Genomic DNA, 13,865 nt, shown 5'->3' on the forward strand with positions numbered 1-13,865 from the left:
AATTTTTTTTTTTTTTTTTTTTTTTTTTTTGACAGCAAATGATCATGTTTTAATAGTATACTAGATTTTGATCCGCGCTTTCAAAGCGCGGGTTTATTTTTTTTTTTTTCAATTGACAAATATTTAGCGTCATATTTCATATATTTATGTTTTATTTTATAAAAGACTTAAACTTTTTATCTTTCTTTATCGTGTTTCATTTTAAATGACTATTTATGTTTAAAAAATTAAACTTTATTTTTTTAATGAATTAAGTTGGTATAACTCTGATGAATTAATTTTATTATGTGGTTAATATATTTAATAAAAATAATTATATACTTTTAATAAAGATTTATACTTTTCAATGAAAAAATCAATTTTTTTTAAGAATGCTTAAATTATATTAAGAAAAGAAAAAAATTAATTAAGAATGGTTGAAAAAAAAAATTATTTGAACTTGGACTCAATGGCCCAAAGGAAAAAAAATGTGAGAATTAGATCTGATTTCTTAATCGGCCCAAATGGCCCAAGAGAGATCTAATGTGGATAGTGGGCTGGATCCGAAAATAATGGCCCAATATAGATGTGTTATTAATATTACTTGATTGCCTTTAATGAAACATGCAATGTTAATAAAGAAATGGCAGACTAAAATAAAAAAGACAATAGGATCCTGTTTTAATAGTATAGATATAAACAATTTAATAAAAACAATAAATTTAACTTTTAGAATGGAGAGGTTATACGGTTATCTTATTAATTTTTTTTTTTTTAAATGTAAAACCTAACTAATGTTTCACTGGGCATAAACATATATATATATTTGATAAATGAAGGGATAGACAACAAAGTTACATTTATTTTACAACTTACACATGACAAGAATCATTTTTCTGTGTCTCTAATCTATACCAAAAAAAACACGGATCAAAGAGAATTTAAATAGATGAGACAGTCACTCTCTTCTACTTCAGTCTTGTTCACTACCTTCGACAATATTGAACTTACACAATGGACATGTCGCATTCATTTTCAGCCATTTCACAATACACGTCGAATGAAAGTGGTGGTTGCAAGGAAGTGTCACCAGCTCTGTTCCATCTTCATACGAACTCAGACATATACAACAGTCCTACAAACAAACAAAAAAACCCCCATTAAAGGAAAGCTCTGAAAACAAGTTTCACGAGATAACTTTCTAAAATAACAACTTACAGCATCTTCTGCCAAAAGGACTCGTTCGTTTCCTGAATAGTCAGTGCCTGCCTCCATGGGTATCATTTTCCCTCCACCGTCACTTTGCTTTTCTCCATTGTTCATCATCTGAAACTTGTACTTGGGAAGGATGCTAAGATCTGCTTCTGATGCACCGTCCTGAAAACACACACAAAGGGCTGTTTATTTATCTCATTTCTTCCAGAGGAAAGTCAATATTTGATTGAGGGGGGTTGATGTTCAAGTCTGTACCTGCCCGGCAACCGCATAAAGAAGAGCAATAATACAAGGGAGGCAGCAACATAGGGCGATTCCGATAAGGCATGCCAGCACAACGCAAAAGACGGCGAAGAACACATCAAATGCCAGGAAAACAAAAGTCAACCTGCAAAGCATTAAGTCATTACCAATCAGCTAAACAAAGGAAACATGAGATCAAAAGAAGGTGAAAGAGTTTTTACTTTTCATAAAGAAACTTTGAAAAGATTAAATCAATACCAGTACAAATGCGAAGCATTTTCCAGAAGGATTTCACCACCAGATACAAGCCAGTAGAAGCCAACAATCCACCAGACAAATGATACAATGGTGTTCATTGATTCGCAAGTCTTAGCGCTGAGAAATATGATGGTGAAAAATCAATTAGTAAATAATTTTACTAAAGAACAACAAAAGACACTGAGATAACGGAAACTGCTTGCTCTTAGCTTCCATCAATTTCACGACTGCAGAATAAACTAAAACATTGTAGTTTCCAACCATGAAAAGGAAAGTAAACAACTTTGACAATATAGAGTTATAGACTAATGTTTTTTTTTTTATTCTTACAGAAGCTAAAAAGCATTCTTCAACATAATCATGACACAAGAAAGACAAGAAGCATTGTCGGGTCTGGATAAATGTCATAAAGTATCAAACTTTTTTGCATTCATCTAATGTAGAATTGAGTGGCTAACCTGAGGATCCTCTCATCACCATCTTCATCATCACTATCACGACTACGTCCACGACCAGAGCCTTCCCCAGCTTCCAAATCCCCAGCGCGCATGCTCCTCTTCCTAAACTCCAACCACACAAGCACCACATGAACAAGACACTGAAGCGCGTACCCACAGATCCAAACCCTAACCGGGACGTTAGGCTCCTCCTCCTTTGAAATCAAAAGCATCACCACCGCGACGACCACAAAGGCACTGTTCCAGAGCATATCGAGAGCCACGACGGGTTTGGAGTAGCCCCAATCGGCTCGTCTGTCTTCGAGCTCCTGTGCAGCCGTCTCTCTCACAACCACCGAAGCTCCTCGCCGACCCGAAGCTCGGCCTATGAGCGACGCGAGTAAGGGCTGGCGGCGGCGGGGAGATTGGCGGGAGCGGAGAAGAGGTGAGGTGGAATCGGACATGGTTGGTGAAGAGGAAGGGGATTGAGGTGGAGAAGAAGACATGGTAAGTGAATCTTGGGGTTTGTTTTGTTCGTACCCAACCACTCTAAATGAGCTTTTAGGACCTGAAGGTCAACACTGCTTTGTTTTGAAAAAAAAAAAAAAAAAATATGATTTGGTGAATCAGTGATTCAATTCATTGGGAAGTGTTGTTAATTGTTTAATTGATTTTAAACGAATGTGTTGGATCATAGAGTTAGAGAGATTTGGATAGTCAACGATTGGACTAGTTGGTAGAAAATTGAGATTTCACACTTGTTGAACCGCTTGGTTTAGAGTTTTTTTCATCTCCCCTAAAGACTCTAAACCAAGCGGTTCAACAAGTGTGAAATCTCAATTTACACATTTATCAACACTTCCCAATGAATCACACTTGTTGAACCGCTTGGTTCAAACTCTGTTTGTTTGTTTACATGACTTTCACAACTGATGGGATGCTCACAGGTAACAGATGTAGAAAGATTAACTCTTGCAATGTGGTTTAGCCGGGATTCATCCCATGACGAAGATTCCAATCTTGCTTCCCGTCGTTCACATCACTTGAATTTTGTCTCCATGTACCTGCTTCCGCTAACATGTACTGGTTCTGTCATCATCAAGATGCTAATCAAAACCTACGTTTTGATATCTGCTTTGCGAGGTTGCATCTTCTTGGTTTAGATGTACAAGAAGACAAAGATCCTTCTCTAGATACCTCTGAACAACTCATGGGGTCAATACAAATAGCTAAAGGAGGAGAGCTGCTCACCCGGACTTCACATGAGTTTCTTCATAAATAATCAAAAGCCTTTTTATTTTCTTTCCCATTTGTTGAACCTTGAACAAGAGGTTGTTCAGCTCTGCCATTGGAAATCTTCTGAGCTCAAGGTTTAGAAGAGCTGAAAGCTATGTCCCAGCGTCAGTTAGAAACTATCAATACCTTGAAATCAGTTTTCCTACCAGACGAGGATGGACTTGTAACCAAAACTTTTGGATATTCATGCTTCACTGAGGATAGGAAGGATTCACTTGACTTGACAAATATATCAGCCGCGATTACCTCTTGGGAAGAGTATACTTGTAAGCTACTCAACGAGCTCTTATCATCCTTACCTCAATGGAAAACTTACCAGACTATATACAAACTCGACTCTGGCTAGAATTAGAAAGTAATCTCGAGCTACGGTAGTTAACATAGCTTCTCAAGTTCTTGGTTGATCTTTGTTGGACCTGCCCTTTTTTGGTAGAAACTTACATTTAAACGTATTATATTTTCCTTTCAACATTCTTACAAGAATTATTTGATATATACACATAAAAATACGCCAAGAATCAACGTGAAAGTTTGGGTACATATATAGATAGAGATATATCAAACGTTGGGGCCTAGAAGAGAGAGGAGAAACGTTTTGTAGTGACCACTTGTATCAGACTGAACAGCATTGTACAAAGTCTTCTTGTATCTCTTGCGATACTCTGAAACGATGTAATGCATATCAACCTCTGCTCTTGTCACCACCATTCTAATCAACGCCGTGTCATCTGTTCCTAACCCTTTCATCGATTTTCTCAGCGCCTGCAGTTTCATATTTGTCATGCTTTTAACATCTAAAAAATACTGTTTCTTATAGTTCAAGAAACATGAGAGATTAGGTTTACCTTTGCGAAATAGAAAGAAGAGTTTTCAGCACACTGTAAGATCGTCAGAAGGACATGCTCGAAGTTCCCACGTGTCTCATCCCTAATGGCCTATCAAGATCAAATAATGTCTTAAACTATAAAGGGTTTCTTGAGTAACAAGTTTCTGGTTCTTGATTATTATTATTACCTTTCCAAGTTCTTTGCCGAACATTGAACGGTAAGTAGATCTAAGAGCGACCAGGTGAGTCCTGCTTCGGTCTGTGAAAATCTGAATCAACGTCTGGTCATCAGACTTGTGCTTCCTCGCAACCGCCTTCTTGAGAACCCTAGCGTCATTCTCTACGATCTTGTCATCGATCTCTGGTCCTTCATACCGTGTAGTGTTCAAATAAGCGAGCAAAACCTATTATATATATGCATGTCAACATCTAACATAATCTCAGTCAAAATGATTCATCAGATCAACACATACTCTTTTGTGATTGCCAGAAGCTTCAGATTCAACGTCTTGTTCTACTCTGACACCAAATGTGTTTAAGTAAACCTGTTTGATCTGACGAAGCTGAGAGCCAGAGCGTGTACATATAATCTCAGCGACCGCTTTGTGATCAGTCACGGCTCCTCTCAGTGCTTGTTTCAGTATTGAAGCGTCTCGCTCTACTGCTTCAGGCATCCACAGAAGAAGGGCTTTCTGAAACCAAGAAAAAGCATCTATATAATAATTAATTCATTATTAATATATACTATATATTTTACTTTTCAACTAGTTTCAGATGCTATTATAAAATAAAACCGAATAATATTTGAATGTAATATCTAGATACAACAGCATCTAATCCATATACAAAAATGAGCATGGTTTAAACTATATTTCTTGATGAATAACATTTCTTGTAAGGCCTACCTTGAGATGACCGTGAAGCTCAGATTGGAGACGCTTTCGAAGGTCGTCTGAGAACTTAGTTTCGTATTCTTGTTCGATGAGAGCTCGTTGCGTTGCATTGCGGTGAGCTAAGATGTTGATTATTACCGAAGCATCGCAACCTCTTCCTGAAAATTTGCACAAGATTATAATTTAAAATGTGATCAAGAAACCCTGTTTATAACCATTAAAGATAATACCTTTGAAGGCCTTAAAGAGCTGCTCGGCATCGACTCGAGGAGAAGGTACCGTCATTGGTATTTTCATTGTTGCCATTTTTCTCTTTCGTCTTCAATAAGATTCAAAAGAAGATAGTTATAAGATTTTCTTCTTCTTCTTAATTTCTTGATTTTTTTTATCTTTTGTATTTTCTTGATCTTGTTTTGGATTTTGTTTGTTGGTGGTGGTGGTGATTTGTGGATGTTGAATAGTTTATGGAAAATGTGTTTTGCCAAATATGCCAAGGAAATGGACATTGGACCTTGGTTTCAGGAGTTGAATTCTCTGTTTCGTTCAGTTAAATGTGACGATGGATGCTTCGATATATACTTCCCACAAAACTTTTTAAAGTTAAGAGTAAAAGTATAATATTATGTTATATTTCTTATATATTTATTAGGTAACTAGGTAGTTTTCCTATGCCCTTGCACATGTATAAATATTCATAAAATATATAAGTTCATATTTAATTAATATATTATTTCATTGTTATTAGTTTCAAGTCATTTTATAATTTATATGTATGGACAACAAAAAGAAGATTTTAAAGATATATTTGATTTTGCTTATAAATTTTTTGATCGATTCACTTAATTTTTGGTTATATATGAGATCCTCGTTCTAAAACACGTTAGGCGTTATTATTACACTCCGGTTGGGTATAGCACCTAATGTAAGAGTTGTGGTTTAATCGGGAATTACTAAGAGATTAATTTTGAGTCTATTTTTTATTTTAGTATATATAATTAAAGTTTTTGTAATAGATAACGATGATATAAACATGGTGTGGCGGTAAGTAGGGCTGGGAATTATTATCCGGGATCCGATTTGATCCAAGATCTGATCCGGATCCGCTCTGAAAATAGAATATACGGAGTGTCCGGATTCATATCCGGATAGTAAAACATTTTTTTTTACATAGAAACAGCCACATGCTCCTAAAATCTCAGGACCGGCCCTGTCCATGGCCGCCATAAATATTATTCATATTATCTTCATTTTTTTGCATTTCAATCAAAATTTACCCTCTAAACTCCGCCTAATTCACCGATTTGGACCAAATCGAAACGTCCGGGAGCCGTCGATCCCTTAAACTCCGCAAAGCCGGTCACGGCAGCCGCGTTTTAGAACAAACTGTCTTTATTCATCTCAAATGAACCGTAAATGTTTCATGATTTCAAATAGGCTAAAATCATAGTTTGTTAGTTGCATTTATATTGGTTTATTGTTTGGACAATGGCATTTATATAGATTTGGAAACATAATAATATTACATTGATTTTCTAAAGTCTTAATTGTATAGGAGGACAATGCCTATCTGAATCGCAATCGCTTTGTTCTTTGAAACAAGGGAGCGTTCGATCTTTCATACAGCACCAACAATCTCTTTGGAAAAAGCCTTGATCTGAACATCTTCTATGGATACATTTTGGAATAACGAGTTTGCTCTCTATTTCTCCAACTTCCATTTGGTTGCCTATATTTGAAACCACACATCATTTACACAACACTGACATGACAATGACAAAAATAAAATAAAGATATGAAGAAACCTATGCATACATTAATGTAGAGCAAAGAAGGAGAACACGAATATGCATACGAAAATTGCCTTTGAAATCATCTTTTGTTTATCTTAGATGATCTTGGTTAAGATGTAATGTCTGTTTTATTGGTCAAATTGCCGTATATATAGTGTTATACTGAAATCAAAACCCAGATATTGTCATCTTAAAGAGGTAAAATATATTTGACCAAAAGTTGGTAAAAGATATTACATTTTGATATATCACCTTTAAAATGCGGTTATATTATTAAACAATTGCTTGCTTATATTTTCATATATATAATCTTAAAGAGTTTAAAATTTAAACAAATTGAAGTCAAATAGAAAAATAATAGATAACGTATATAATGTCATTTAATATATATTAGTCAAATGATTACTTTACCAAACAGGCGTATATGCGTATATTAATTGACATGCAAATCAAAAATATGAACTTCACTTTGTAAAAGTTACATACTTCCTCCGTTTCTTTTTACTATCACGAAGTTTTAATATTGATTACACGGATTAAGAAAATATTGATTACCTATTCCTCGTTCGCGATTGCATCAGACAGCTCGCATCCGACGATCAAGGCGTTCCCGATCAAGCAACAAAGGACGTCCGCGACCCGATAGAAGCGACTCGATCCATTCCAGCTCGCGTCCCGTTCGTGTCCAGCTCACGGCTCAACTCCTTTGGTGGTCCGATTCAACAATCATCTAAGGTTAAAAGGTAATTTAAAACCTAAGAACCCATAATCGAACATGGATTGATTGATAAAGAATGAAACCCTAAAACCCTAATCTTTATGAATCAAAACCATAGGGTAATAGATCAAAAATCCTAATTGAGTAAATCGAAGCTTTAAAAGTTCGATACCCCAAACCCTAAATCATGTTCCTACATGATTAAAACCCCAAATCGGTTTTTACAAGTTAAAATCCAATAAACCCTAACCCTATATCTATAAACCCTAAATAATATATGTATAAAAATTAATTACAGTATAATTATCAAATCACATATTAAAACCCTAATCAAATATTTTGAAATCAAAATTGTTTTCGGTTTTTATCATTGAGGTTTTAAATCTGATTGAATCTGATGTTATGTTTCTAGAATTGTTTGACCGTTAAATTGATAGATTTATTTTCTCATCCTGCTTGGTTAATTGTTCATCTGATTTAAAATTGTTTAAACCGACCAGCCTGTTAAAACATTGATTGAATCCGATAGGTTGCTAGCTTGCTTTGTTTATATAATCCGATAGGTTGATAGATTGATTGAAGTTTACTTGTTTAAAATCTGAATGATCTGATTGCATGATTCTTGATGTTTAATATCATCTGCTAGGATTGATAGTTTTGTAATCTGATCTGTTTTAAATAGAAACCCTAAATAATCTGGATGATAGGTTATATTGATCTGATTTGGATGTCTTTGAGAATTGAGAATCCGTATGCTAGGTTGATAGATTCATGATAAAATTTAATGTCTTGAGGTTTAAGATTGTATGCTAAGTTCGATTAAATTGATTGATCTGATTATATTTTTTTGAGCTTTGGTAAATTCGGATACTAGATAAATTATTTACACATGGTTTATGCTAAATACCAATCAGGCTTGAAACTGATTCATTGAAATTCATGCTTGAAATCTACATTCTAGTATTGGTAAAATCAGCCTTGAAACTGATTCATTGAAATTCATTCTTGAAATCTATATTCTAGTATTGCTAAAATCAGCCTTGAAACTGATTGAGTGATTAATAAATCTTTTTACTAGTCTTGCTAAAATCTATTGATTGTTAAACCCTAATTGCATGATTAATTGAATCCGTTTTTGCTAGTCTTGATAAACCATAATATTATGAGCACATAGAAATAGTTTTGCTGAGACTTGCTAGAAATTGACTGATTGATTAAATGCCTTTAAGATTGATAGTCTCATTGTCCTCACAAGATTGAAATCCGAATTGATTGTTTTTAAGAGTAAGGCCGCATGAAAATTATACCTAAATATTGAGTGATATATGATTTGAGATGTCGAAAATCAACCTGGATTTTGCTGCCCTAAATCTCTCTGGAGATAATTTTTTACGGTGGGCATTAGATACAAAGATTATCCTAAAGTCAAAAAAACTTGGTGAATGTATCATAGAAGGCAATAATGCCAATGAGAAAGATTGATACATGGCAATATTAATTATTAGCCATCATCTTATTAAGAGTCTCAAAGATCAGTATCTGACTATAGAGAATCCTGTAGACCTTTGGACAGAGTTAAAAATCGAGATATGATCACCGCAGAACGGTGTTATTACCAAAGGCCCTATTTGATTGGAAGAATCCATAATCCAGGACTATAAGTCCGTGGATGAGTCTATTGCTAGCTGGGCAAAATAATGGATTACTGATGAGAAACAGTGAATTGAGACCTCCTGGATTAACCTCATTACCTGATACCAATAAGGCCGCAGAAGAAAAGAAAAAAAGGTAACCACGTCCATAATGATAGACCACACGGTCATGGCCGTGGAGGGTGGAAAGGACGTGGCCATGGCCACTATAACACATTTCGCCGTGGGAATCACTATGGCAGAGGCCATGGGTATCAACCCAATTTGAGCCATGGTTAAGGCAGTGGCTGTAACACTCCCGAACCGTCCTAGATATATGGTCGACCAACCAGCCAACAATCAAACAAGAACATGACCGATCGACCTCCCAACACCCAGGGTTAGAGATGAATGAGCCAACCGGCCAGCCAACAATCAATCAAGAACATGACTGACCGTCCAACCCAATACCATGGTCCGGAAGTGCTACGTGACGGGTTAGGGATGATCCGGTCAGAGTCACAAAATTTACTCCACGACCTCGACCAGTTCATCCACTAACTCTTCCCTCTGCGTCAAGGCACAAGGCTTTGCAACCCGTACCTAGAGTTAGCATTTTTCGTTAGATCGAGGCCTAAGGCTTTCCCACCCGTACTACGACCTAACGTTGTGTTAGACCGGACTAGTCAAATATCAGAGTACTCATGAAGCGCATATAAAAAAATTACTTTTATTGATTCAAGAAATATTCATACATTTGAATAATTCAAGACTGGGCCCGGCCTAATGCCAAATCGAGTCAACTTAACACAATTCACAATACCGTTTACAAAAGGCATGAAAATCTACTCCGGCGGCCCTAACGTCCAGCACCAAGCTATCCGATCATCCTTACCTTAAGCGACCTGCAAAAAGGACAACAGAGGTGGATGAGTAATCTAATATTACTCAGTGAGCTGGCGGCCTCTACCCGCAACCTAGACTCTAACCCAGACAACCCAAAATAACAATCAATCTAGCCCTAGCATGCAATAAAAGCTAAGGCTAAGCAAACCGTTACTAAGTTAGAGTTGGCCTCCTGCCATGATCTAACTTCAAGTAACGGGAACCTGCATTAAAAAAAGTCAACAACCAATTCCTAGTTAACCATATATACGCTTGAGTTCAGTGCTCATGTAGTGTTAGACACTTAGACTATACAAGTATCATTAACCGGTCGACCAACAATCAGACAAGAACATGATCGGCCAACCAATGATACCGCATAGCTTTAATATCCACCACCCTTCACAAGCAATCCCTCAAACACATACATGCCAACGTCAGGCCTACACTAACCAAATACACACCAAGCCTAAACCAGACTTAGGACTTAATATCAGAACCTGCAAACAAATCAATCAACAACCACAACCACAACAATAATAAGATAGTAACTACCAATGACTCGATCTTACTCGTAACACCGTATATCGGTGCTACATTAACTCGAGGGTTCCATAACCCTCTACGACACACTAACACAACACTCTAACCTGGGCCCTGGTGACTTCGTGTTCCTCCTCTCTATCGGCAATATCCTATCTCCCTACCACAGAGGCCAGAAGAAGGAAATTTCAACCGACCGCGGCCCACAGTCCTTCGGGTCACCGCGCGACAGCCCACAGTCCTTCGGGTCACTGCCACATTACACCGTCGTGTAATACTCAGTCATAGGACATGACCCCGTTCGTCTGAGTCTTCCCGATCCAGCGAATAAGGGGTTTCCTTGAACCCGCTGGGTACGAGGGTGAGGAAACACTAATCACCCCTCAACATGCCTAGCATGGGCGGGTTTCGCACCTGCTGTCGGCAACACACACTATTTCTAGGAAAGACTAAGAGACAAGACTCTTTTTCCAAAACTAAACAATACTTTAAAGAGTCTAGAACATTAACCACCAGTACTAGTAGCCCGACCTATGTGGCATAGGACTCGTAGTACTAAACAATACAAACTGGGATATCAGCCTATATGGCCGAAAATCTCCTAACATAATCCCTGCACAAACAACAATCTCAACCAGCAATCATTTGGACATCCCTAAGGCATGTCCAAATCATAACTAATCAACCAAGTAATAAATAATCAAGACATGCATATCATCCTTAAGCCAATTCAACTAGGTCATAATTCATCATAATATACCGATTCATGAATAAATATAATCGGTCATCTTAGTCCTAGTCCGGTTATTAACTTAGTCTTAATTCAATTTATCTCAGCTAGCCCGTGCTAAACTGAGTCCGGTTTAATAAATAACCCTAAGGACTCTATCATGCAACAGTGTGAGCATTCTACTCTATATGAATACTCGATCTTCCCTAAGTTCCAAGTGGAACTCAAACAAACCAACTCACAGTGTTCTAGGCGAGAAGCAGCTGGTTGATCGGAGAGGACTTGGCCAAAACCCAAGGGACGTCTTGACTTGACTGGACAGAACTGATCTCGACTTCGACAGACCTTGGCTTCACCATGAAGAAACTGACAGGCCTCGACAGACTGATCTGGACTCGTACAGAACCTCCTTTAGCTTATGGACAGTTCTTCGGACTTCCCGGCGGAGTATCGAGCAGAACTTTGACTGATCTGAACCCGTAGACCTGAACTAACTCCGGACAGCACTTTCGATTGATCATCAAAGGAACTGACTGTCCTGGATGGATTCATTTGGACAGAACCTTCCCTAGGCGCGGACTCGAATTCAGTAGGGAACTGACCTCAAAAACTCTCTAAAACTCTCGAAATAGCTCGGAATCACTTGCTTTCTTTTTCTACTTTTCTCTCACGTTTTTAAGGTGGTTTGGACAGGTCTGGATGTGATTAAATGAGCTAGGTTCGTGGGATATTTATAGAAGACAGCAACCAATCAGCTTCAGGTTGGTGGCAGCCAGTGTGTCGCTTTGCATGGCTCCGGATGCATGCGCGGCGGCACCTCGTGCTCCACATGGCTGGCTGCATATTTTTCTGATCCGCGATTAATCCCGAATATTTTTCTGCTCCCGCTCAGATGAGTTTAATGTTTTTAATAAACTCCAATCTGAACTCTGACCTTGGCCGTAAATATTTCCGATCCTTCGGCTTCATCGAAAACTTCCATAATACCGAAATTAGGGTTTTCGTCTAATTTCGAGTTTTCCCGACGTGCTTCGATCTAGTCGTGCTTGCTTCCCATCCTGCTTAACTCCCGTCCTGCTTCCAATGTCTTTGAAATAATATTCCGCTGATACGAAGTTTCGCGGAAAACTTCGTGCTGAAGAAACGTCATTCTTCCAAAGCGTCGAGCTTCTAAACCGCCGTGCTTCCAAAAACGTGATGCTTCCAAAACGTCCTTCTAATCAATCTAAGACATCTTTTAACTATGGTCGAGCAACTTATTCGACTCATAGTTCACTCACGATCAATTCTTCGCCCACCTCGTACTTCAAAGCTTCTCGATCGATCCTTATCGCCCGCGACTCGACCACCACAAAGATACTCGACCATTCTTTTTTTTTTTCTTTTTAACGGGTTCCTACAGTGGCCACGGTATATCCTTTAAACAACAAAGCTCGACCAAATCAGTGTGCCATAGATGTGGAATGGGGAACCATTGGGCTAAGATATGAAGGACTCCCAAACATTTTTGTCACCTCTATCAAAGAGAGTCTGAAAGGGAAGAATCTTGAAACCCACTTGGTCTATAAAGATGGTGAAAATAATTTTGAACATGATCAATAAGATCTTATGGAATATAAGACTTATGATTGCCTAAAAGAATCAAGTTGATAATCTGATTTCGACATCAAGCTTGTGTGATTGCTTTGCTTGTATGATTTCTCTGATTTTCATCTCCTTGAATTTATTTCTATTACATTGTCTGCTTAGATTAAATGAATGAATGATTTTTCTATATGAGTACACCGAAAAACGCCAATATAAGTACTAAAGCAGGTATCGTCAGTCTGAAAGAAGATTATGGCTAGGCTAATATATTGTTGCCTAAGGGTATGCATCTAGAAATCAGTGATGCCTTATATTCACCCAGCTCTAAGAGCAAGAGCAGCCTATTGAGTTTTAAAGATATAAGAATGAATTGTTTCCATATTGAAACAATGGGCGAAGGAAACAAAGAGTTCCTTCAGATATATGTATAAAATCGCCCAAGGCCATAATAAATCCTAAAGACTATACATGCATTCTCTACTGACCTAGACTATGCATAGATCAGTATGATAGAGGCTAAAAGCCTGCGAAAATATACACTTTATGGCATGACCGGATTGGCCATCCTAGTCCAAACATGATGCGAAAATTGATATTCAAAAGGCACACATTAAAAGATAAGAAGAGTTATCCCAAAGAATCTCACGTGTGTAGCATGTACAAAAGGGAAACTCATTAGGCCATCACCAGTAAAACGGCTACGAGCCCCTTTTTCATAATAAAGACTATATGTCTAGATAATACTGGTGAATACATGTCCCAAGCGTTTAAATGATTATGGTATGTCCATGGGGGTAAGTGTGGACAATTCTGTGATACATGTCCATACCAAGA

The 13,865-nt window shown here is 37.5% G+C and overlaps 2 protein-coding genes across 2 annotated transcripts; both read right to left on the reverse strand.

Annotated features, from left to right (window-relative positions):
• Window positions 1–782: 782 nt before the first annotated feature.
• Window positions 783–2,806, reverse strand: LOC106402655 (E3 ubiquitin protein ligase RIE1). The gene is made up of 5 exons (XM_013843432.3): window positions 2,154–2,806; window positions 1,696–1,812; window positions 1,450–1,582; window positions 1,198–1,356; window positions 783–1,114 (listed from the first exon to the last, which is right to left on the reverse strand). The coding sequence occupies exons 1-5, from the start codon at window positions 2,636–2,638 to the stop codon at window positions 953–955; spliced, it is 1,056 nt and encodes a 351-aa protein (XP_013698886.1). The 5' UTR covers window positions 2,639–2,806; the 3' UTR covers window positions 783–952.
• A 1,067-nt stretch (window positions 2,807–3,873) lies between these two features.
• On the reverse strand, window positions 3,874–5,766 carry LOC106405533 (annexin D5). The gene is made up of 6 exons (XM_013846053.3): window positions 5,378–5,766; window positions 5,160–5,305; window positions 4,728–4,946; window positions 4,443–4,658; window positions 4,274–4,363; window positions 3,874–4,190 (listed from the first exon to the last, which is right to left on the reverse strand). The coding sequence occupies exons 1-6, from the start codon at window positions 5,451–5,453 to the stop codon at window positions 3,987–3,989; spliced, it is 951 nt and encodes a 316-aa protein (XP_013701507.1). The 5' UTR covers window positions 5,454–5,766; the 3' UTR covers window positions 3,874–3,986.
• Window positions 5,767–13,865: the final 8,099 nt, after the last annotated feature.

This window comes from Brassica napus, chromosome C2 (assembly GCF_020379485.1).
Source record: "Brassica napus cultivar Da-Ae chromosome C2, Da-Ae, whole genome shotgun sequence".
NCBI lineage: Eukaryota > Viridiplantae > Streptophyta > Magnoliopsida > Brassicales > Brassicaceae > Brassica > Brassica napus.